Genomic DNA, 25,827 nt, shown 5'->3' with positions numbered 1-25,827 from the left:
AAAGTTCAGATTTCTCATGTGCATGATGTCCAGTGTTAGGATGCATAAGGATCTTGATGTTGTGGTCCATTCATCGTGACCCAGCAGTGTTGATGTGGGAGGAAGTGGCTGTCTCTGAGACTGGAAGATTAGGCTGTGGCACTCTGGGATGTCTGTCTCTGGCTCGTAGAAAGAGATCATTTCCCTCCCTGGTTAAATGAGCTATTTTTTCACTGTAACAGTGGGTTGGAATGAGGATAGAACTTTTACAATGACTGATCTTCTGTCGTCTCGTAGCTGCCCAGGAGTGCTATACTGTATAAAGGTTAACCTAGTTGCATAGAGGATGGTCATTTCTCTATAACCAATGACATGGATTACCTCATGTTAAAATCTCTGATCTTGGTCTTGTTATTTCGGATAGATTACTGTAATCTTCTTGGGTCACATTTATTTAGTTTGAAATGTTTCCGTTCATATAGTTATACAAACAGGAGTGGAACCTGTTTTGAATGAGAGAGTGCGAGATGACCGCATCCGTGTTTGATGTACCTACAGCATCAGCTCTCCAGCAAATTCCAATTCTTTTCACTCTTAGAGCGCAGCCGGCTTGCATTGTGTCTGATGGAATGAAGTCCAGATGGGTGGACGATTAGGGCTGTAGTCTTATGTTAATAGCAGCTGGCTACTGTTCAATGTCTATTTTTTATGTTAATAGCTTTATATCACTGGCTCTTAATTATTGAGTGAATAGGCAAGAACTGTGGATCTCGTGCGTTTACGGGGGAGCAGGGCTTTACAGTCTTGAGGCGCTGAGTGGCATCCGTGGAATGCAAACTCACTGTGGAAATCAAGAGAAGTCCCCCATCCTCCTGTTTCTTACACTTTAGAGAAGCCTTCTCGGATGTGTCCAGTTTCATACCAAAACCTGTGAATGGAGTTGATGATTTACAAGCTGATTCCAGCTTGGCTTTGCTACCCTCAGAAGTAAGCTTGGGCGTCTTGTTACGTGCTTCTAGGGCCTCTCTTTTGGTTACCTGTGAACTGAACTTGTATTTGCATAGCTAGCTGTCATTTGGCAAAGAAGCCACCGACCGTTTTCACAATGCTGTTTAGAATAATGGGAATGACCAAATTTAGACTAAAGTAACTTGGCAGAATTTAGGATATGTGCTCTGTTGTCATGAACATAATGATCCTGCATGTAAAATCGAGTTTCTCGTTTTTTTTATAATTCATCTGTATACTACACTACACTGCACATTTTCAGGCCACAGTTTTTGAGGCTATTTTGAACAACCATTTTTATGAGCAGACAGATATAGACACACTATGCAAGAAAACAAGGATGAAGAGGTATCACATCGACAAAGCTTAAGATTCCATGTGAAATTCCCTAGAGTTTTGCATCAGATGTGTCTGGCATACAGTGTGACTCGCTTCACCGTCATTTTCTAAAATCTTTCTGTGGGAATTTGCATGTGGTTTGGCGTCTCTCCACGTTTCTATCCTTTGTTTTTCTTTATTCTTTTATCCACTCTTGCATGCTTTACTGTAAATATGGTCCTGGTCATCTGACGGAAAGTTTTGTTTATTGACTGTGGATCTTGAATTGAAGAGTTTGTTTCCAAAATGAGAGAACTCCATTTTTAGGATTTTTCAAAAATCATGTTTTTTATTGTGCATTCCAACTAATATCAGTCAAACTGTGATTGTTTTCTTTAGATTAAAGCCATAATAACTGAAATAGCTAGCACAACTAGCACAATAAAAACATCATAACATCATAAAAACCTTATTTTTGAAATAAAGGGAGTTTGGATGAAAGTGATTATTTTCCAGACAAGTTTATTTGAGAAAATTGTCCTTGTCTAATTTGTGATGTAATAGGTGATGGAATGTCGCGAGAATTTGGACGTCATTCCAGCCGTGTGGGTCTCCAGACGGAGGGCCTGATAAAAACACCATGTTTAGCTGCATATGGCTGCCATCAGCCCTGCCAAATTTCTGAATCGCATTCTAGCAGAGAGTTTAAAGGGCAGGGGGGAAAGGCAAATCGAAAGCAGGCGAAAAGAAAGTGCGGTAATTGCACGCCATTTGCAAACGTTTTTCTTCTCTGACTGTGAGCTTTCGAGTGATTGAAATCGTTCCACCAATTAATAGACTGAGACTGGATTTCCTGTTGGTTCAGCTGCTCCGCTGGAAGGCAGAGATGGTTCTGCTTACAAACCGCTGCATCTGAACTGCAGGGGCCAGATAAGCGCTACAGCCGGCGTGGAAATGCAGACGGAGAGCTTTTAAGTAAAAGTCCGCAGCCGCTGTGCTGTGCAATATTTTGGACCAGGTGTGAGGATGGAGGTGTTTATGTTTGTTATTCACGTCTGAGAGCACCGATGCGGTCTGTTTGCTGTTTTTTCAAACATTGATGGACCAGGTTGGACGGCGGGGAAACATGATCTTGGATAAGGAACTGGCTTGTGGTCCGATGCCAGCTGAGACAAGTCTGAGTATGACTTGCGTACCACGTCTGGCAGCAAATGAAAACATTCGGCTAGACGTTCCTCATTAGCGCCCCTTAATTCTCGGGTTCGAGGAGAGTTTGCACAATATTTCAGGGTTTGTTTTTTGGTGGCCAGATGTGAATATATTTAGTAGTAAACGTGTATTTATGGTTAAGATTCTGGTAAACTGTATTGTGGTTAGGTATAGGACCCATATTTAAATATCCTGCCAAAATATACATATATTTATACAGTAGTGGTCAGGGAATATCCGAGTGTCGTGTTTGTACAGTATATGCTTTTAATGCCCGCTCCGGTTAGATAAAGCCAGCAAAAAAAAAACACTAAACCTTGTCGATATTTATCAGACAAAATTATTTAGCAAGAAGGAAAACGATAGGAAGCATAACCGGAAATATGGGTTTTATTATAATGTACAAAAAATGTATATAAAAAACTATATTTTATAGTCATTCAGCTTCAGTTTATAAGACAACTTTGTAACATGCATACAAAAGCTTGAATGCATCTTTCCTAATCTATTTGAGAAAAGAGTGAATATGCCAAATTGCACATGCAGTATTGAAGATTAAAATGACCTTTTTCTTTCCAACTAAAACAACCACATTGTGAAATGTACTAATAGTGTTATATAGAGTTATATTATTTTGTGATATCAGATTAAGCTTTTGTCAAAATGGTTCTAGTTATTCATTCTTATTTTCTCGTCTCAGTTTAATTTGGTTGAATTCTTTTTGGTATTTTTTACTCATCTCCATGGCAGCCAGAATAGACTTTACAACAGAATGTAAAGCGTGACATCATGAAGCATCATGCCAACTGGTATAAACACACTTAAACGAATTGTCTTTGTTTGACAGCAGGGTGGAGGTCGTGTAACTTGCTCACCTCAGTTTGTGCATCTGTTTCTCATCTCCTCTGTGGACCCACTGCGTTGTTTAAGAGCACATTAGTGATATGTCCTGTTATATTGACCTGATTCGCTCAAACAGATTGGCTTTCCCCTCTCAATCTTGAATATAATCTGAATGGCGATGCTGATTGTAGCATTCTCATGTCAATGGAAAATTTCCTCTCTACTTTGTCATGGTTGCAACTTGCATTTAAAGCTTTGACACATTGAGCTTTACCCGTGTGTGTTATTAATGGCTGATGCCCATATCTAGAAAGCAGAATAGGCTGTTCTAATGCTGATTTAAGATAGCAGTACATTAACAAATAAGGCGTTCATACTTTAAATAGCTTATACTAAAATTACTAAAAGTTTTGTTGTGTCCGCTGGTTGTTTACGGTTTCTCTGCAACTTCTCAGCTTTCTAAACGTCTCACTTTTGCTGGCCAGATCAGATCAGACGTCAACTTCACATTCTCAGGAAAACTTGGGTCCGTCTGCAGGAGCCACACACAGCGGTGGTCTCGCTCGGGAACGATCCCAATGTTTACCTGCAGCAGCTCCAAGTGCACCTAGGCCGTCTTCCAGACTTCCTGTGGTCTGCATTGTTTAGTCTGAGCCCACTGCACCAGACCTTCTTCAACCAGTGCAGAACGTCCTGCTTGTAGTGGGTTTTCCTTTTTCTTGAAGTGTTAAAAATCTGGATTATATGGCCCACAGCTTTGGGTTTCCCAGCTGCTTGTTGGAACCACGTTGCTCGAGAGATACACTTTCGTTTCGTAATGGATAGTTGGGATTCTTGATGCTGGTTGGTGGTTTGTTCACCATAAAGCACCTTGGGGCGGTTGTTGTTTTGTTGCTTAGCAACGTTTTGTAACTTTGTATGTCAGAATATGTATCTTCTTACAGAATGATGTCATTTAATGAAAGAACAAAATAACATTGAAATGAACACAGCGCTAGTTGTTTTGTAAATTGTTTTGAGCCATTTTGTGAACGTACAGAAGTTACTATATTCACAAAAAGCACAGCATAAGGATGACAATATGAGATCGTTTTCCTTTATTTCGGTGATCTGATCATTTTCATAAAATCGTATCGTTTGGGTTATATATTTAAAAAAGCAGGAACCTGCACTAGTGTGAATTTTCCAAAGCAGTTTTTTGTTCCATAGTGGCAGTCAATAGATATTTAGGGATGGGTGGATTTAATGCGCCCGTTAATAAAATCCTTTCCGGTGTAATTACATGACATATCTTTGATGAAGTGAACCTTCATTAATTTAAGTTAATCGAACCTTAATTGCGCTTAAACTTTCAGTCAACCAGAGCATAAGCAATCACAGACATGATGTGTACTCCTCCCAAAGTGGTTTGGTGATGTCATTTTCCTGGGGTTTTCCCTTCACCGTTAATGTTAAAAAGGTTTTTTGTTGAGATTAAGGGCAGAGATCAGAGACAGTGAGTGCGTTAACATGCACAGTCTTAGTCCGATTATACTTAAGATGATAACATGCAAATCATGTAAACTCGTAAAACTGTTTTCTATGATCAGTGAAAGTTCATAAACGGCTTAAGCAAAAAGCGCTCGGCAGAGGTCGTTTTTTGCCAATTACTCCGATTCCGCGCTGCATGTAAAAGCCTTGACCGGTTTTCTCTCTGTTTTGTTTATGTACCCATGTCTGACAGCACTCCCAAGCGGAAGTAATATTAAAATAACACTTAAAAGTCCACTCTCGATTCATGCAGTTAATGTAGAAATGTCAAAAAGAAGAACTATTTTTGCATATGCAGGTCCTGCGGACCATCAACAATGACGTCACTGCACGCAAGAAACCCTGCACGTCTCAAACCTCCATGTAAACACGGTTTTCTGCGTAGCCGGTTTATTACTATGGTTGTAAACACGTCAAAACAGGTTTCTTTTTAAGCAGATTTTTGATAGATATCCTTTTATTTTGTGCAGGCAAACGCACACAGTTAATGTTTCTCAACGGTCTTTTGTTTTATCCGATTTTTTGGTCAAGATTAAAGTAGTTTTGGTGGTTACTGAATTGTATTGAATCAATTACATTGTGGGTTATATTGATATTTTTTGCTTTTTCAGATTGTTCATTTTACAAATTCCCGTCTACATAAATCATAAAATGCATGCAAATATTGTTCTTGATGTATTATTGTATTCTAGGGGAACTACATCTTAAACTTTATGTATTTGCAATAAAATCAAATGGTTGTTTTGTGAATCTCATACGATTTTTTATGACTTTTAGTAACGGTCTAGTCCTATCCCAGTGATAAATGGCCAAAAAACACATGATTCATTGTCTTATGGCAACCACATGGAAACTCTGGGATAGCCAGTGATGGCCATTACAAAAATCACAGATATTCTTTCAAGCATTTATGATTAATGCTGACCACAGTTTGTGAGTCATCTCAGGCCAAAGGAATGAAGACACTGACCTTTGACCTTCTAAAGCAAGCAATTTAAGCTGATAATGTCTTTGCACCTCCTGTAACACTTCATCTCACTGGAACGTAAGAGAATCTCTCAGGTCAGCCGATGGTTGGGTTCTATGTTGGCGCGCCAGGCCTTGTTCCAGATAAGCTTGCGTCTTGACTCAGACTTGAGCTCGGCCAAACAGGATGCCGAGAACAGGCCTAATGAATGAGATACCAAGCGAGTGAGTGAGAAAGTCCTAAATCCTTTCCTTATTCACCAGAAGTCACGTAAGAGGGGAAACCGGAGAGTGTGGTGTCAGGAAGCGAATTCAAGATTACACCTACCTCTCGGCTAACACAGAATCAACCTCCGCCCTACTCTCATTACCCCGTCGTCTTTCTCTCACCGTTTTAAGTGAAGTAGGAAGGAGTGGCGGAGAGAAAGGAAGCCTTTTGTTTACGGACGAACAATGCTACCAACATGAGCGTGCGGCTCTTTAGCTGGAGTCAAAACATGGCCGCAGACAGGCAAGGCTTGGCCAGTCGGCTTATAGTGTGAGAGAGAGTGCAAGAGAGAGAGCGACAGGGAGGAAAGAGGCCTGCATTCCAGTGAGATGCCTCAGCCTGTTTGGAGTGACTGGATTATACATTCAGAAAGTCATGGGTGAACTCAGACCGATAAGTGTGATAACTTTCAGCCAGGCAAGCCAACAGTCTAACTTTTTTTCTATATTCTCCATCATTTTGTTTCACCACAGATTAATTGAAGAATTTGCACTAAAATTGGGTTTTGTTGCTTTTAGTGTTAGATTTAAAGGGACAGTTCACCCAAAATTAAAATTCTGTCTTTGTTTACTCACCCTCAGTTTGTTCCAATGAAAACAAAGAACTATATTAGGAAGAATGCTTGTGACAAAACAGTTCTTGACTACCATAGTAGGAAAAATTACAATGGGTAGTCAAAAGTGCCCCAGAACTGTTTGCTTTCCTACATTCTTCAAAATATCTTATTCTGTGTTCAACAAAGATTTCAAAGATTTCTGTTTGGTTACAATCAATCTTCCAAATATATTTATTTGTGTTCATCCGAACAAAGACACTTTTGTAGATTTGGAACAACTCGAAGGTGAGGAAGTGAACACAACATTTTCTTTTTTTGGGTTGAACTGTTCCTTTAAGACTAATCTGCTAATCTATTTATGAAAAGTTGGTCAAACTAAATTTTAGCAGTTAAATGCATTTTAAACTAAAAGAGACAGACCGGTTGATGACTCATCTTGCAACTTTTGTCCAATCAAAGTAACAATATTGCTAGCATTAGCATGTAGCATTAATGTACAAAATAAAGGGAGGTGGTACTCTTTCAACACAATCTTGTTGCAATTCATAATTAGTTTGAATTTGTACAATCTCAGTCGTACATTTAAGTATGGTCTGCTTTCTCGAATTTTATCTAATAAGAATAGATCTAATTTCTAATTCACAGTTTTAATACACATTCATTCAAAATCGCAACTGTAAAATTGTTTATTTTCTTTTGAGATCAGGTTGGCACTTCATACATGTCCCGTCTTAACTTTGTTTCAGTTAGAAACACATCAACCCAGACCCATCAATCCATGTCATGGGGCCTTTAAATAATTTTAGTCTTTTGTTCACATTTCCCTAGCCTCTAAAAATCTGTTTCTAGTTTTTACAGCTGAAGCCATTTTGTAGTTTTGCTGCTACTATTCACTTAGAATCAGGCTTTTATCCAGGGCGACTTACAATTAGCGACTCACTCAGACAATCCCGCTGGAGTAACCTGAGGTTAAGTGCCTTGCTCAAGGGTAGAATGCTAATAGTTGGTGAATGGCTTCGTATGGGGATTAGACCTACAACCTTGTGGTTCCAGCCAAGGTATTTAATCACAGGGCTATGTCACCCAATTGTAATGACTGAAATGTTGTCATTAGCAAGCAATTACCTGGTTAAGCTTGTTTCGGTATAAAATTGTTAGCGAAGGTCTGTGTAGTTTGGGGAAATGTAAGGATGCCGTCGTTTCCCAGAGCATTAATTATCTGAGAAACACTTGCTTTTGCAAGACTGTTCTCCCACACCACCACTTCCTTACAAGTGTTAAGGACCGTGAAGCAGATTCAATATTATTTCACCACTTACTCCATTTTATTTAACTTTCCCACAATTCTGTGTTTCCATTCCCACAAGACATCTCTACATTGGTGGTTGCCTTTTTCATTAACACTATACATTTTGATTCATATTTGTAAGCTCCATAGATGAGACTCTTCTGGCTTTTGGGTGATACTTCACCCACAAATGAAAACTCTGTCATCATTTACTCACATTCGAGTTGTTCCAAATCTGTATAAATTTCTTTGTTCTGATGACCAAACAGATTTGGCCCCCAAGACATTTAGAAGAATATAGGAAAGCAAACCGTTTTGGGGCACTTTTGACTACCATTGTATTTTTTCTTACTATGGTAGTCAATGGGGGGCAAAATCTGTTTGGTTATAAGCATTCTTCCAAATATCTTTCTCTGTTTATCTGAACAAAGAAATGCATACAAATTTGGAACAACTCTAAGGTGAGTAAATGACAGAGCTTTCCTTTTTTTGGTGAAGTATCCCTTAAACTGCAGTTGACATGTAGTCTGGCTGCTTTTAACTGGTCTTCCGGACTTAAGCTGGTGGAGCTTGTCTCCATACCTGACCTGTTTTAAAAGGACCAGGCTTTGGGACCGGCTAAAATCAGTCAATGGTGGCCATGAACTGTTTGGTTACAAGCATTCTTCCAAGTATCTTACTCTGTGTTCATCAGAACAAAGACATTTATAAATATTTGGAACAACTTGAGGGGGAGTAAATGATGACAGAATTAAAATTTTTGGCTGAACTGTCACGTTAAGATATTTGTTGGTAGTACAGCTTGTTCTGTAAAGTAGCCGTGAGGTTTACATTACTTCTCTCGGTAAACCCATTAAAGAATCCACTCACAACTGCAGTCAGAAGTCTGGATACCTTCGAGGAACCTTCTGAGAGGAAATACGGAAGAACAAAGAAAGAACATGCTGAACATTTACAAACAATTCCTTTATGACCGTACCGCAGATTCGGTCCCTCTTTGTTTAAATGTTGACGTCTGGCGGTCCGTGGCTTTCCACGAAAGCTTTGGTACGTCCCTCATGACATCATTGCTCTTTCTGTTTCTCATTTAGGTAACATTCCCAAGAACAGTGTTGACAGGCCTTGAAAGATCTACATACAATGACGTCCTGAATAAAAAATGGGGCAACTTGGACACAGAGAAACAATTTTATTGCGCTGAAGTTGCTCTCTCATCGATTTCATAGTTCTCAGTTGTATTTGATTTAAGTTTAAACTTAGTCTCAGATGTTTCTCTTAAAAATTGCTTAGGAAAGAAAGGAGATCGTTGTTAAAGCACATTAAGAATATGGAGGTGTAAAGTGAATGTAGATTGTAGAGGTAAAATAATCGGGATTTGGGTGAGAAATGTTTGAGTTCATATTGAGATCTTCAGGAATATTGACTTTTGATTGCAGACTTGACAAATCTTAGCTCAGTTTGTGGTATTGTTGAGATCTAATTTCTCAGGAGAAATGTCTGAGACGCAGGAGACTAAAGCGAACGTTTGCATTTGCCCTCTATTTATTCTTATTAACGTCTATTTGAAATAATTGAGATAATAAAGAGATCTCATCTGCCGGTTTTCTTTCTTACAGGATAGATAGGTCAAATTTTTTCTGTTTTGTAAAGACGATTCGATTTGGTACAGAACAATGACCATTGTGTCAAAGTCTGTGTGATTCACACGTGACGGAGGTGTTTATAATGGTTGAAGGTCAAACTCGGTGTAGTTAATATTTGCTTTCGGTAAACCAGACATGTCCTCTTCACCCCAACTCAAATCACTCACTTTTTCCGGTTCACAAAAGGCATCGCGGAGCAGTCCTCGCATCAACAACATCTTTCTGTCCCTGCAGGTGTGAGCACACGTTTTCTTCATCGTTTTGTGTGTGAACTGTTTCTCTAACACGTACGATCAAACGGCTCGACTCCATGTGTTTCACAGTAAATAGATGCAGGCTTGTTATGGGAAAGTTGGAAATAATAATGCATGCATCCTGTAGAGCTGTGAGCTCGTCTTCTGTGGGAACCAATCTCTTTAGAAACTTGTTACTTTCCCCAAAAGCCCTTAGAGATTGACTGGCAGATCTTAATAGCTTTCAGCTTTGTTTCTCAATGTCTGACTAAGGTGCACATTTATTTTCTACTCGCCTTTATTTTCTCTTCTTCTTACTCTATCGAACTCTGTGTATCACCTCTGGGTCGTGTCTTTGTCATCTTATTCAGTTCCTGGCATGGGCCGTTTTTGACAAACATGAGTTGCGAGCGCTCTCCGACTCTTCCGCCCCGCCTGATAAGATGCGTGGAGGGTGCCGAGCGACGGATGCTTGTCCTGACCGTGTCACGTCCTTTCCTGGCATCGCATCGCTCACAGACCCTTTTGCCTAAATTAGCTACCGGTTTGCCCCTCGGAAAAAGAACAGAGCAAACCGAGCAGTCTGACTCCTGCCAAGTTGAAAATTAATCTGAAAATGGCTTTTTGTCTTAGTCAGTGAAGTAGATACAATGAGTGCTTGAATCATCGTTTTAAGAAGTGTGGGAAAGCATGGACTGTAACATGATATTGTGACACCAAGCATTGTGGGATTTTCCATGTATAAACTAACCTTTTAAGTTTTTTTTATAAATTACTGGTGCTTGCTAAAACAAATATCATTTTTGCTCCCACTTTAATGTCCATAATGAAATTTTTGGTTTCGAGTACCTGATCTACAAGTTTTGTCGCAGAAAGTAGTGCAGTCTTGTTTTAATCATTGTGATGGAAAGGGAAATAACCCCGGGCAGAATGTAATCCAGGTTTCATCTGCGTTCGAGGTTTGTGGCCAATACATTGTTTGACAGTGTCGAGTCTATTTATATGAGCTCACACATTGATGTTCCCGTGTGTGTCAATGACCGTGAATCACTTCATTCATGAGTTCACATCTGCGGATGGGCACATGCTGTTGATCTGCCGACAGATGTATCGGAATTGTATTTTACGAGTGATTCACAACCACGCTTTGATACCATCAGCTGAAACGCATACATTGGAATGAAGATGAGTTGCAATGCGCGCTGGAAGGTCGCCGTACATCTCGCAGACGTATAGATTTTTCCCCGCGGGTCGTGTTTTATTTATGATCTAGTTCAGCGGTAGCCTACAGTTAATTTGTCAGTCGTGAGATTGATCGTGTTTGGTTTACTTGAGTCTGCTCGTTTCAGTCCACGTGTGGAATTCGTCGTCAATTCTGATTTTGTTCAGTAGACGTATTTTCCAGAAAAGCAAAAGTGCGTTTGGGCATTCTTCGTTACACAAAGCGGATTGTTTATCCTCAAATTTGAGTTTCTCTTCACCGGTTCTTCTCTTATACAGAGATGCTAACACTATCACCTGTCAATAATTCATGGAGGGAGCCGAGCGTAGATGAGGTGTTGAAGGGTGTGTGTGTGTGTGTGAGAGAGATGTCTGTACAGGGAGAGAGAGAGAAAGATACATTCCAGATGGTGGAATGATGAGGTGGGTTTCGCTGGAACGTGAAACATTCCCAGGGAGGTTTGCAGAGAGAAATTCTTCCTCGACTGCGCAGCGAGCATGTTTCCTTTTTATCCGATCCCTCCCTCTCGCCTGTCGTCTCCGGAGAAATGGGATCCAGTCTCGTCTGAGATATCCCGTCTTTATCATCACCTACACCTACAAGGCTCTTCCATTTTTTTAGACACAGTGACTCTTTAAACTCCTTCCTGTATGCATGGGTTTAATGAATTAGCTTAAATAGTTTTTTAAATCGTACAACAATATTGTGTGCGTGCGTGTGTGCGAGGTTTGTGCATGTTTGCATGTGCATGCGTGTGGTATGTGTGACCAGCAAATTATGCTTTTGTAAAACTGCAAAAGTGAGAGGCGATAGACTATAAAAAAAGTATAAAATTTGCTGTCAATGGAAAGTTCCCACATTGCACAGATGTTTCCATGCATGCGTGTGCGTGTGAGGTGCAGAACAGCCGCAGACGCACTGCGGTCCGCAGACAGAATCAATAGCAGTCTCTCTGCAGGTGTTTCTGTGTGTGTTTGGGTTTGCTAAGTAAAGTCTGAGACTCACCTGCACGTGAAGGTTTCTCAGCCCTTTAACCTCCTCCTCACATTCCAGTTGTTCTTTATAGTCTCGGCTTTCCTCCATCTGCTGAGTTGAACTGTTTTGGTTTTCTTTGAATACCTCCGATGTGCTCGGCCGGCTCTCTGGTCGTCCTTCATTCCCGTCCTCGCTTTTTCCCTCGGGCTGTCTTCCCTTTGTCATCGCTCCCTGAAATGTCTGTCTGTGCTCGCTGGTTTAATTCATTACTCTTTTAGTTTTTATTAAGGGACCGCGTGATTTAATTGGCCAAAATGTGACTCCAAGTCCGCGGTTACATTTTTTGATTCAACTTTTTAATATTTTCAAAAATATGTCATTTATATAGGCCTATAAAATTTGCTATGCATTCATTGAATTACTTCTTTAATCGCTGTTTTACATAACTTGTATTTAAGATTGTGTATTTATATATGTCGGACTCCTTTACAACCCAATAATTAATATATATTATATCGGTGGCTATGAAATATATATTTACATGTATTTTCTGCGTTCTGCATAGTATTACTATTGACCTCAAGCTTTGTCATTTCTGACCGTGAGCGCTCTCCGGCTTTGTATAAACACCCTTGGTGTAGGTGACAGCTCGGGTCAGTTTGAAGTTTGACTGTTTGGTTTTTACCGTCTCCGAGTTATTAGGCTGAATGTAGGCCAGCAGCGTGACGTGTAGTCTTTTTCTTTTGCATCTTTAATACATTGTGAGCTTGATCTGGAAGTGGGTGCGCTATAAGAGCCTCAGTCTGGATTTAAAGGTTCCCTGCCATATAACCACGCTGAGATCCTAAAAATAAAGAGATTTAAAAAGCTGTAAACAAAACTTTCTGAACAAAAATCCATGCCAGGAAAGTTGCCTTAATCTTCTATTTTGCAATGTTTATTGGTAAAAAAAATGTAAATCCCCCATTTGTAATGTTTATTTGTAATACAATGAAAATCAAAGTGTTTATTTAAACCACAAAACATGAGGTGAAAGTGTCACAAGCAATAACCAATCCTTGTTTCTCTCTTCTTTCCGCAGTCCTGTGCGCCAAAAACCTGGTGAAGAAAGACTTCTTCCGTAAGTATCCGATTTTCACTAACACAGAGAGAGCGTGCATCTGAGAGCGTGCTCTATTTCTGTGGCGTGTTTTAGCCGGGGCTCATCTGTTAAAAGTGTGCAGCGAGAGATAAGTGCTCTTCCCTCACGAGACGCCAGAAATGTGGGTCAGCTCGAGCAGACAAACCAGCTGCTGGTTTACACTGCACGTTTTTTCTCTCTTTGAAAGCTCTCCAAACTTACATCTGAAAGGCCGATCGGATGTCAGCTCAAAGAGAGAGAGATGGTCAGTGTGACTGGGGTTCGAGAACAAAGATTCAAGTTAAGGGGGAATTTGTGAAGAGTATGACATTTTCATTTTGAAGCTCAGTGAATCTGATGTAAACGTCTATGCGAATCCAATGGATAAAAACGTCTGCAAAGTGTGTATGTGTTCCCTTTTTATTAACCTCCATATTAAAAAGACTTTAAAACGGGTCAATTTTGACGTAAGAATCAAAATAAGGTTCTCCCTTTCGAACACTACGGTGGCTGACACGGCACTAAGATGTCGTCACGTTTTCGCTTCTTTGCCTAAAAGAGATGACACACTGGACCTTTGATACTCTTAAAAATGCCCTCAATTGGCGAAATATACGGGTTTGAATTTGCATCATATTAATGTTATATTTGTGTGTCATACAACAGGGCTGCCAGACCCCTTTGCTAAGGTGGTGGTGGATGGTTCGGGCCAGTGTCACTCCACAGACACAGTGAGGAATACTCTGGACCCCAAATGGAACCAGCACTATGACCTGTGAGTGTTTATTTCCGTCTGTTTGTGTTTAATGTTTTTCTTTCTCAGTCCCGCACATTCTCACAATTTAGTTTACACTTGATCCCAGATCAAGAGAAACGGCACTTTTGTGTTTAGAAATTCAGGAGGTGACGATGCAGACAAAGAGGTCTCTGAGGTGTAGGTTTGACCCCTGAGATACGGCCATGTACTGTAGATTTGAGGCCGTTTAATAATTATAAAAAACAAATACATCAGTGCCCACATCAACAGATGATTCACCAACATTGTTTATTCCAAACTTGCATGTTGAAGATTTTAACGGGAGAGATTTTTAAGTTTGGCTGATCATTTTTTTATGGTTTATCAGGGCAGTGATGCCAATCGTATTGTTTCTCTAGATATAGTTGTGCTGTGTACTCTTCCTTTCTCATCAATTTAGATGATCTTTCAAAGTGTCATTGTTCTGTGCGAATCGTCATGAAGAAACGCAATTAGTTTTGCACGCAAGGTGCCCTTTTATTTCATATTTTATTTCCTTTTATACGCATTCATCAAGGTGAACATGCGTATTTGGAAGGCGTTGAAACGTCCTTAATTTGATTTCAAGCACTCTTGAGAAACCGCAGAGGATTTTCTCCAGGAAGCGGTGTAAGATTTCCTGATCGTCGCAGGCCATCAGTAAATCTCCCAGCATCCTTCAGGCTTTGAGGATTAAGGTCACCACCACCGAAGTCGCCTGCTCTATCTGTAAAGATCACAGAGAGGATTTTCATAGAGTAAAAAACTCCCAGATCTGTTTACATGTTTTTAAGAGATTCTGTCTGCAACTGCGTTTATCACCCGTTTCACAGCGCCTAGTAAAATAGAAAATTTCCCTCAGTGCGCAGGCCTGCCACTTTTCCCACAGGCCGAAAAACAGAAGGAAAACGCGAGCGAGCGAGATGCGAGGAGGGTCGACGAACAACAAAAATCAGCATACTGTCCCACGTCTGTGGAAAATAGGTCTTCATTTCCATAGCCCGCCTGTAACCCGGAATACCGGGTGGGGAAAATATTTACTGGGTTTACTGTGATATATGTTCAGAGTACCTTTGTTCAAAGTACCTTTATCCTTTGTGAATAATCATTTTATTTATAATGCATAACATTATGCATGACTTACAAAGTCCCTTTATGGAAAGTTTCCACAGCGGTCATATTAGCAACGCCTCCTGGCACGAGACCAAGTCCTATCTACTTGAACGGAGGAAGAGAGATAAGAAGACCGATTTAAGATATTTCAAACGTTTTGCAAAGACTACAATAAATCATCATCTAAACTATTAAACCTGACGTCTTATACTTTGTTTTAACCTAATCATTTGTTGCCTGGCTTATTAACTCAAAGGTACCGAGCATTGCACTTTTCCCCATTCAAATTGTAATTACATAATAAATGTGCGCTTTTCACAATGTTCAATGTCACATAGCAGCTTCACATACATTACAGACTTTCTGGATCATTTGTATGCGAGGATTACAACCCAAAATGCCAAGAGGCCCTTGAGGGGCCTTCACGTGGCAAAGAAAACCTATAGTCAATACACAAAATAAACAAAACTACTGAAACTCAAACCTGCTTGTCGGGTTTGGAAAAAACGTAGAGATAATAGGAAACGTGACCGACACAAATACTTCTTCGAAATACAAAGTTGAATTGGACTGTTGATACTGTGTCTCCGTCCTCTCTTAAAACAGGGTTTCTTTTTTATTATCAAGCAAAGTCAAGACAACTTTATTTATATAGCGCTTTTTACAATTTTCATTGTTACAAAGCAGCTGTACATGACACATCTTGGTTATAAGCGAACCATTGAAGTTAAAACCTCAAAATTAAAGTTATAGTTTGATATCCAATTGAATGGAAAACGAATCCTGTGAGATGATTTTAAATAGTTATTTATAGGACACTTTATAAACATTGTGACCAGATTGGTGTCTTTTCATGTGTTGTTGGGTTAAGATATTCATTTGCGCTATGAGAAGTCATCACAAAAGCTTAAAATGGACTACACCATCATTATCTATGGTTAACTGGTCACAGAAGAGGATTTGGCTCTTGTTCTCTTTCTCTCCCTGGTCAGGTTGGGTTACTTCTTGTTGCTGTTTTTCTACACGATCGTGTCTGGTCCTGTTAATAAATAACTATGTGTGAAGATTCCCTCATGTATAGCTTAGTGTTGCACTCTGGACTTTTGCTAATCGCTCTCCAGATCGGAGAGGAGAACTTTAGATTGTTTGGGTTTGGTTGGACCTCTTCTGGTCAGGACATCTTGTGTTTTATTGAAGTTTTGTCTTTTCGTTCCTTTTATTGTTCTCCTTCTCCTCCAACCCTCCAATTTCTTTTTCAGTCCAAACAAGATACTTTGCCCAGGAATTCTTTCCCATTGGCAGGTTCACAGGCGTCTCATACTTTAGGTTGCACGTTTTTTGTCAGCCTGCACTTTTTGTTTTCCAGTTTTGGAGGCATTTCTGTTCCTCGGTTTTAAAAGAATAATTTGTTTTGTCTAACACTGTGCCAAAATATTCAGTCAAACCAGCTGAGCATTTTGGGGAGAACATGATGAAATGCATATGATGCTGAGGGGACGGTGCAGCGGTTTGAAGCTTTCTGCATCTTGATTCGTTTTATAAAGAACTGGCCGTTTTAGTCTTACAAAAAGCAAACTCCAACCTTTTTGTGTGAAACTGCTAAATGAGTAAGAATCCAGTTCGCATTCATTCTATACGTAACCATTATTTTTATCATTAAGGTGATCCAGCTTTAAAAAAAAGAAATAAAACAAACACAATAATTGTTTTCACAGAAAAAAAAGATTTTCTAGTTGTTTTTATCTTCATTTTCAGTACAGAAATTGAAAGTCAATATGGTCAAAAATACAAAATCAAAATACATTTATTTACAAAATCACTTAGATCAAATAAATTAAGGGAATTAATACTTAAAACAACAAAAAATGTGTGCCAAGTATGAATAAGGTAAACACGTTTATTCAAGTTGTATCATGCAATCTTTCTTGTTTTAAGCAAAGACTCATTTAATTTTGATAATTGTTTTAGAATACAAGATTTAATATCTTAATTATCGTTTGATTATCAGATATTTAAGAAGGTAAATGAGGCAAAAAATAAGAAAATATTTTTTGCAGTTTTCCTAGTGAATTAAACCCCGGACGTGTTTGTTTGTTTTGATTTGTTCTAGAAATTCAATTTTGATCCTTTAAAAAACAAGACCTTAATATTTTAGTCATTTAGTTGGAAGTAAATGTATCTTTATATTTAGGTACTTGTGCTGATCAACTAAACAGAAATACATTTGTTATTTTTTTATGTATAATTAATTTATATTTACTGTTATATATACTGTTTTTTTTGACATGGTACTCATTGAATAAGCAGCAAATTTGTATTTATTGTATTTTTATTTCGTAGATTTATAGTATCTATTTCGTTTTCTTTCTGCAGGTATATTGGGAAGTCAGACTCCATCACCATCAGCGTGTGGAACCATAAGAAGATCCATAAGAAGCAGGGGGCGGGATTTCTCGGCTGCGTGCGACTCCTCTCCAACTCCATTAACAGACTGAAAGACACAGGCTGTGAGTGTGTGTGTGTGTCTGGCTTAGAAACTGTTTTCATGATGAACTTAGGACACACTGGGCTCCGTTCTTTTCTATATAATTATTTTTGAAAGGTCGTTCGTGTGCATGAACGCTTTTGTGTCGGGTGGGCGACCTTTATAAATCACACAACTGCCATGTTTTAAAACGTGATCGTATCTGACTGCAAGGTGCGGCTGGAGATCATTGTCTGTCTCTGAATGATCTGTGCTCAGTGACGGTCTATAGCTCGCAGACAAGAACCGAGAATTTTAAAACGTCCTTTATAGCAACAGCAGTGTCGGAGGGCTACACATGAGCCGATGGTTTCCGCCAGCGAGTGTGTTCAGGGTACCAGGGTCCCGTCACGTCTCTGTGGCTGCGTTCCAGCCCCTCTCTTGTGTTTGAGATGATTTTAAACGCAGGTTTTCCCTAGAAAGCCTCCAGCCTGACCGCTGTCCACAGGAAACCAGCAGTCGCTCCCACAGCTGGAAGTGATTCAGTTCACCATTTCCGGTTGCACCCCTCCTGTCTCTCTGCCATCCTTCTCTATGTCTCGCTCTCTCTCATTTCGACACTAACAATTAGGCTGTCTTTAGTAGAGATGCATGATGTATTGGTAACTGTTTTGCCATTTTTTTAATCGCGGTGTATTTTTAAATAAAGCATGGTATATCTGTCATAAAAGGCATATTTTCTGTTATTTTCACCTGTTGCTTTTTTATTAAAACAATACTCTTATTTGACATTTGGTATATATGGTTACCAATGGTGTTTACATTGAAAAATAGGCTTATTATTTTATATTCGCGATATTGGGCAAAATATCTATATCCGTGCATCTGTGTCATCGTTGTGGATTTGACTATGACCACTTTTGGTGGTTGAACGCGCTCTCAGTTCTGTTTAGTCTAGCTGTGCATCCTGGCTTGCGTGTGTGTGTGTGTGTGTGTGTGTGTGTGAGAACAGATAGTGGCCTCTAATGTCTGCAGGGTACTTGTTATTCCTGTCTCTCTTTCCGGCAATGACCGAGAGCCTCAGCGTGTTTCTGGAAGAGCCTCAGTCCTATCGGCACATCTACAGTCTGGGAGGAAGAAAGCTGCCTCTGTGCGCTCGCACACAAACACACACATAGATACAAGAGTGCAGTGTGTGTGACCTCAGATGTGAATGTGGAGTGATGCAGGCTGTATTTTAAATCTATGATGGCTCGCAGAGCGGGGCAGTCTATGACTGGTCACCTAGGGTCGGTGGTTTCGCATATGAAATAATGACACATTTCCTCTGGCTTTCTTTCTTCTCCTCTTTTGCTCAATTACAGATCAGCGTTTGGATCTGAACAAGCTGGGGCCCAATGACAGCGACACCGTGAGGGGACAGATAGTTGGTGAGTCCCCAGTTTTGGGTTTGGTGAAACTAATTCATGTGGGGATTAAGAAGTATCTTTGCATTTAGATACAAATCAGAGTGATGTAAACGGTCTGCCAAAGATCGAAAACATCTGATATTGCAATTCTTCTAGGAACCGTTACTTCATTGGAAATAGTTTTTTGGCCATTTCGTTCATGAAATGAATTTTTTTATTAAGACGAGACATGACGCTGCGTATATTCTCACATTCAGCCACGAAGAGAGAATTTTCACCACAAGATTGAGACTTTGCGGTGCCGTGTGCAAAATACAGTTTTGTGGCAAGTAAGAAATATGTTCCCAGATCACCCACCATTAACAGGTGTGGCATTCATTTCGGTCGCTGCTTGCATCTGTGAGCTCTCCCGTTCAGTCGCTCCGTCCTCTTCACTCCTCTGTGCTGTGAGTCACATCATCACCGGAGCCTCAAAGCTTTTCATTATTGATGGTTAAACCCACACGTTTACCTAAAAACCTTCCTCACGTGGGAGCCATGGAGAAAACTTCTTCTCGCTTTATCCATTTCGCTTTTACAGTCCACAGCAATTTACCTCCTTGCACATGAGAGCTGTAAAAAAGCTTCATCGCGCCTCCATCACTATGAGATCTTGGTGAGGTGTGATGATGTCATCGCACATGGTACATTTTTCATATCTTGCAAATTAAGAGATGTGTTAAACATCTACACAGTTTGTTCAAGAAATGTGTGCTATTATTTTTCTGTTCACATAGAATTAAATAAATGTAGACTAACAAGGACCGGACACCCCTACGTGTGTTTGTGACGGGATTTACACACCCAGCCATTCACAACAACCCCTATGTATACAGACTGGTTTACTTGGTGCTATTTTACTACAACAAAGTAGCTTGCATTACATGTTTACTTGTTTTATTGATTTATTTTTTGTCCACAGTGAGTCTTCAGTCCAGAGATAGGATAGGCAGCGGAGGGCCAGTCGTAGACTGTAGTCGTCTGTTTGACAATGACTTGCCAGATGGGTGGGTGAAATAAATCTTCACATTCTTTATGCAAACATCGGATATATTTTGGCGCTGTCCTTCCAAAACCTGGATGTGTAATGAAATGGAAAAAACTGTGTACTTGTTAAATGATTGCATACTGTGTTGTCAGAGTTGCCAGGCACTTTTTTATTGCCAGTTACAAACATAAAGGGTTATTTGTAATAATGATTTATGGCAAAAATTTTAAACGATAAGATATGGAGATACAAGGTTTCAGAAGGACAGCAGCGATATACTGTATATCTTGCTTAGAAAATAGTTATAAAATAATAAGTACAAATTATGAGATTTTAAAAATCATGTTTTTTATTGTGTTAGTTAGCTGGATGTTTTTTGTGTTATTATGGCTTAAATCAAAACAAACCAACTGCAGATGGATTGATGTTCATTTGAATGCACAATAAACAAAACTGAAAAAGTTTTATCTTATTTCGGAAATAAACTGTTCAAATTTCAAATTCTTATAAGAAGATCATTTATTATACAATATCGTTTTTTCCAAATCAAACAAGTCAAATTAAACAAACGTATTTACAGTTATACCCGGTTTCACAGACCAGGCTTAAGACTAGTACCAGACTAAAATGCAAGTTTGAGTTTTCTTAACTGTTAATAAATTGACCTGACATCTTAAAATATGTCATCTCCAAATGCACACAAGTAATGTTTTATCTTTTAAGCAATTTAATAAAAGCGACTATTCTAATTTAACTAAGGCAGAGTCGCGACTTAAGCTAAGCCTTGTCTTGATCTGGATCTTAATAACTTTTTATAAAGTGATGTTGTTTTAAGGATGTACGGATATGTGACCCTGACATGGAAAACCAGGCTGAAGTTATTAAATTCTGAGATAATGAGCATCATAAGCTAATATTTTATCAGCTAATATTTGACATGTCAATATTAATGACATCATGGTTATATTTTCAAGGAATGGTTTTGAATTTAAGTAGAATACAGTACATCACTTTAGCTGGGCTTTTCACAGTTTGGGTCACATATTTATCAAACAAAAATACAGATTAAGTTTTTTTTCAGTGCCGTGATGAAATGTAAAGCAATGCTTGATTTAAAGTATGCACTCGGTACTGACAACCAGAGTTTAGGACCCCTGTGTTTGTCCCTGCATGCATGTCTGTCGGTCTGTTTGTTCCTCTGCATGAATGTCTCTTTGTGTTTCGTCGGCAGCTGGGAGGAGAGGAGAACTGCATCTGGCCGGATCCAGTATCTGAATCATATCACACGCAGTACCCAATGGGAGAGACCGACCAGGTGGGCTCACGTTTCTTTTGTATAATATTTCCATGTGTGGTATATATTGTGCACACTGCGGTGTCTCGTCAAAATTCCTCCACAGCCCACGTGTTCATCTGTCCCGTATGGTGAAGCGTGATTCCTCGCTCAAGAAAACACATTTCCACGTCTGCATAGTTCAGCGATTAGGAACTTTGTGCCGCTCCAGCCGACGCCGGGCATATTGCATGTGCCACGGCACGGCCACTGAGACCATAAAGCTTTTGAAATGTAACTCCTGATATTATTAAAACCGTGTAGAGGCAAGTAAATGTTGACACAGAGGACAGATGATGCAGATAGTGTTAGCGCGATTCAGCTTTTAAATGTTTCCGCGTCCCAATAACAGCGTTTATAGTTGAGCAAGGCAGCTGGAATTGGCCAGACATTTCACAGCCTTGTCTGAGATGTTAAATTGCGTAAAGATGTAATGCTTGAAGCTTTGCCACCGGCGTCGGCTGCAGAGATTGCATGACATCATTGCGTAATGCTTTAACGAAAACAAAACAATAGCAATGAGTTTCTGTCAGGGGAGTGTTTGCTCGAGCACATTAGAGGGATTTAAATCTAAACCTACTGTCGTGAAAACTGAAGCGAACCAAGATGTGACCAATGGGAAACATTGTCTTTCACACACGCAGGCCTGCGTCCGAGTATTCCAGCCCCGGCCGGCCGCTCAGCTGTCTGGTTGATGAGAACACTCCCATCATGACGCCCAACGGGGCGGCGGTTGTACCTACGGATGACCCGCGGGTGCAAGAGAGGAAGGTCCGATCACAGAGACACAGAAACTACATGAGCAGAACTCACCTTCACACACCGCCCGACCTCCCAGAGGGATACGGTTCGTACGCACACCTTATCCACACATATGGGCCAGATTGCAAAGCCAAAAATACACTGACGTTTCACACATGCACACACACTGATCTGGAAAATAGACATTTGTGAGCAACAGATTTGATTTGAGCTCTGTAGTAAAGAAGAGAGGTCAGAAATATCGCAGACGTGCCGTCACCACCAGCTGCAGGGTCAGACGAGTGACCTGGAAATCCCTCAGTCTCTCTGGCTGTGTAGGTTTCTGTGTGATAGAAAGAGAGAGAGAGCCCGTTGAGAGGTCAGAGGTCAGAGGTTATAGACACAGGTTAAATAGAGCTGTGTGTGCTTTTTCAGTTGAGGCAGCACATCACAGTGGATATGTAGACATGAGATACAAGTGTGGAATTGGGTTTATAAATAGTTATTTTTTCAAGAGCTTTGATTTTAAGCTCATTTATCAGATTGCATGGTTGGTTTGTGACACATTTTTATCTTATACAATTCTTTAAAACTATTTTCTTCATCATTAAACTAGATCATAGTTGCATAACCGCCAAATTAGTCTTAGGTAACAGTACTTCTTCTGACAGTTTTATTGTAATTGACTAAAGAATTGTTTTGTTTTTTTGTTCAATGTTCCTCTGAATTGTTTTCATTATAGTGACTATTCTGTTACATTTTGATTTCTGGTACATGTTTTTTCCTTTAATCTTTATGAATACAAAACATATAGTGATTTTGTCCTGGTACTCAAATATTTGTACTGAAAAATAAGTTTTTAATCTACTTAAGTATCAATGTTTAAAAAAGGAATGAAAATGTATAAATGAAATATGGTCGAACATTAAGTATGATATGCTTTTTTAGTGTAGCGATGTAAAATATTTCCACAAAGTACATGTACTTGAGTAGAATAAAATACTTCACTTTGAGATAAATGTGATCTGATATCACGTTAAAAAAATAAAACACACAAATCACATCAAAAGAATAAAAACGCACAAGTGTATGTCTCCACACATAATGGTTAGCTTTGTTTTGGTGATTTATAGTCTTGTTTAGAAACCTGCTCACGATTTCCAGTCAGGAATTCGGCAAGCGTGCGTAAATCGAACTGAAAGTAAAAGAAGAACAGTGTAAATGTGAAAGTAAAACAGACGGACATACTTACTATGATTGAATTTAATCCTCTTGTCATTTTTTCAATTATTCTGTTAATGACCAGTGACGCCCCCTGGTGTTTCCACAGAGCAACGGACCACGCAGCAGGGCCAAGTCTATTTCCTGCACACGCAGACGGGTGTCAGCACGTGGCATGACCCCAGAGTGCCCAGGTATCTTCTTTCATTTCATATATATGTGTGTGTGTGTGTGTGTTAAAAACATCTCTAGAAGAGAGAGGCGGTCACGCTAGACATTTCGCTTTAGTGACTTTTGTTCAAACGCACAAACTGCTTTCTTTTTATTATTTTATTATTTTACTGTTTGTATACGTGCATGTAGAGGATGATTTGTAGTTCAGTGGGATTTCACAGTTAGTGGAAGCCAAACAGTATAAAAGCATTTTATTTTGCATTTGTAGCTGGTTAGGGAAGAAAAGACGTCTACTTGAAGCCACTACACGAGTGTACATTTTTCGGCAAGCTGAATGTGATTGCAGAAATAAGGGTGGGCTGTTGGTTATTTGTCTTGTTTTTTCAGCGTTGACATTAAGCAGTTTGTGCAGCTCTGCACATTCTTTGGTCTGTTAGTTTGATGTTGTTTGGCAGGAGCCTGAAAGCATCAAATTTTCTCTCTCTTTATATATATATTTAGCTTTATTCCTGGTTCTGTAGTCCCATCCATTTGTTATCATAACATGTTCTTAAAGGTCCAGTGTGTAATTCTGTGGAGGATCTATTGATAGAAATGCAATATAATATAAACATCTTCAGAGGTGTATAAAGCGTTATGTTTTTATTACTTTAGAATGAGCTATTTTAATCTACATACACCGCGGGGGTCTACCATTATCAGACTCTCTCTATTTTTTTTCATTTTGTTAAAAGTCGTGAAAACACTATCGTTGAGTTTTTGTTTTGCTATCCGAGCAATGTGAATGCCAAAAAATATATTTGTGGTAGTCTCCCATTCACCACTATAGACGTTTACCCAACTATGGAGACTTGGCCTACAATAACTGCTCATTGTGAGTTAAAGAAGAGAGGATAATTCCCCTTCATCTGTCTCTTTGCTTTCAGGGATCTAAGTAACGTGAACTGTGAGGAGTTGGGTCCATTGCCTCCAGGCTGGGAGATCAGAAACACGGCCACCGGACGCGTCTACTTTGTGGACCACAACAACCGGACCACTCAGTTCACCGACCCCCGTCTGTCTGCCAACCTGCACCTAGTGCTTAAGTAAGTCGGCTTGTGTGAATTTAACCCATAACCTGTTAAAGCAAGCTGTTGGGTCGTTTTATATCTCATTGTTTTGTCTCGCGTTTGTTTCAACAGCCCCAGTCCGAACGGTTCCCGCAATGTCGTCGAAGCTCAGAGCAGGTAAGTCGGGATCAAAAAAAGCGAATGCATCGGAAAATCTTTGGGTTTTGTCTATTTTTCTTCCTGGTGTGAGCAGTTGGAATGCAATAATGGGAAGAGATCGAGTTTCCCTTTTCCTGTTCTAACAGATCAAAGCACATGTCCCGCATTCCGTCTTGCGCCGTCGTGTGTTTCTTGCAGTAACAGGAAAGTTCAGAAGGGTACGACATGCGTGGATGGGATCTCTAGTATTTCGTTCCACCTGCATGGGATGTTTGGACAAACACAAGCAAACTGAAAATTTGCCTACGACATTAACCATATGTCAGCTTGGATGTTTTGACTGCAATATTTTGCAGTAGTAGAAGACGGGCATTAACATTTAATTCAGATACGACTCGGTTGTGTTGCGCACAAAACAGTCGCTTTTTACACATGCAATTCGTAACTTATCTCTGTATGTCGCCATCTCTGTTTGAAATGTAAAATTGCAGGTTGTCGAACTGGCATCTTCTGTGATATCGTACCCAACAGCTTAATTTGTAAATAATATTAAAAACTTGCCATGATAAGGTAGGGAGACCGCTTTCACAATACGTTTTATGTAATGGATTTTTATTTACGTTTAATAGTAGCAGACATCAGTCAGGGCGGATAATTTTTAGTCTCATCCCTCAAACAAACCGACTGTCAGAGTCGATTTAAATGTGCCTGCTGACTCTCTAGTCTTTGGAGAAAGGCATTGGGATAGATGTGGATATCGCTCCGAACATCTGCCTTTTATCACTGCGAACACCTCACCTCTGGTACCCCACCCCTGTGTCATCCCGCAAAAATCCTCTACAGTCCGTGTTGTTTTCTTTTGGTTTTATGATCTCATAATCGGTTAACGGTTTTAAGTGCGTGATTGGAACGCCGGGTGTGTGGTTGGCATGCATGTGTGTGTTTGTACGGTTGTGCGTGTGTGAATGCATGAGTTACTGTTGTCTTTCGATGGATCCTCCCTGTCGTTCCGGATCAAGGATTTTAAGGGTTTTTGCACGTACACTTAGATTTCTCAATGTTCGTGAAAGCAATAGTTTGTTTAAAGTGTATCATGGGTGTTTTGCTTAGTTATAAATATTTTTGCTTAGTTATAAAAGAGACTTTATTTTCATATTTTTACTTTTCATGTTAATTTTAGTTGTTTTGTGCTTTTTATAAGAAT

The 25,827-nt window shown here is 39.7% G+C and overlaps 1 protein-coding gene across 1 annotated transcript in view; it reads left to right on the top strand.

Moving 5' to 3' along the window:
* Positions 1-25,827, top strand: part of smurf2 (SMAD specific E3 ubiquitin protein ligase 2) — a 34,054-nt gene that overhangs the window by 1,138 nt on the left and 7,089 nt on the right. The window contains exons 2-11 of the mRNA XM_079455962.1: positions 13,120-13,158; positions 13,825-13,933; positions 17,420-17,553; positions 18,875-18,940; positions 19,881-19,965; positions 21,178-21,261; positions 21,924-22,126; positions 23,351-23,435; positions 24,342-24,500; positions 24,597-24,641. Coding sequence (XP_079312088.1) covers positions 13,120-13,158; positions 13,825-13,933; positions 17,420-17,553; positions 18,875-18,940; positions 19,881-19,965; positions 21,178-21,261; positions 21,924-22,126; positions 23,351-23,435; positions 24,342-24,500; positions 24,597-24,641 — 1,009 coding nt within the window. The remainder of the gene's footprint in view (positions 1-13,119; positions 13,159-13,824; positions 13,934-17,419; positions 17,554-18,874; positions 18,941-19,880; positions 19,966-21,177; positions 21,262-21,923; positions 22,127-23,350; positions 23,436-24,341; positions 24,501-24,596; positions 24,642-25,827) is intronic.

This window comes from Barbatula barbatula, assembly GCF_947034865.1.
Source record: "Barbatula barbatula genome assembly, chromosome: 5".
Classification (NCBI taxonomy): Eukaryota; Metazoa; Chordata; class Actinopteri; order Cypriniformes; family Nemacheilidae; genus Barbatula; species Barbatula barbatula.
This window is presented reverse-complemented; position numbering and strand designations above follow the sequence as displayed.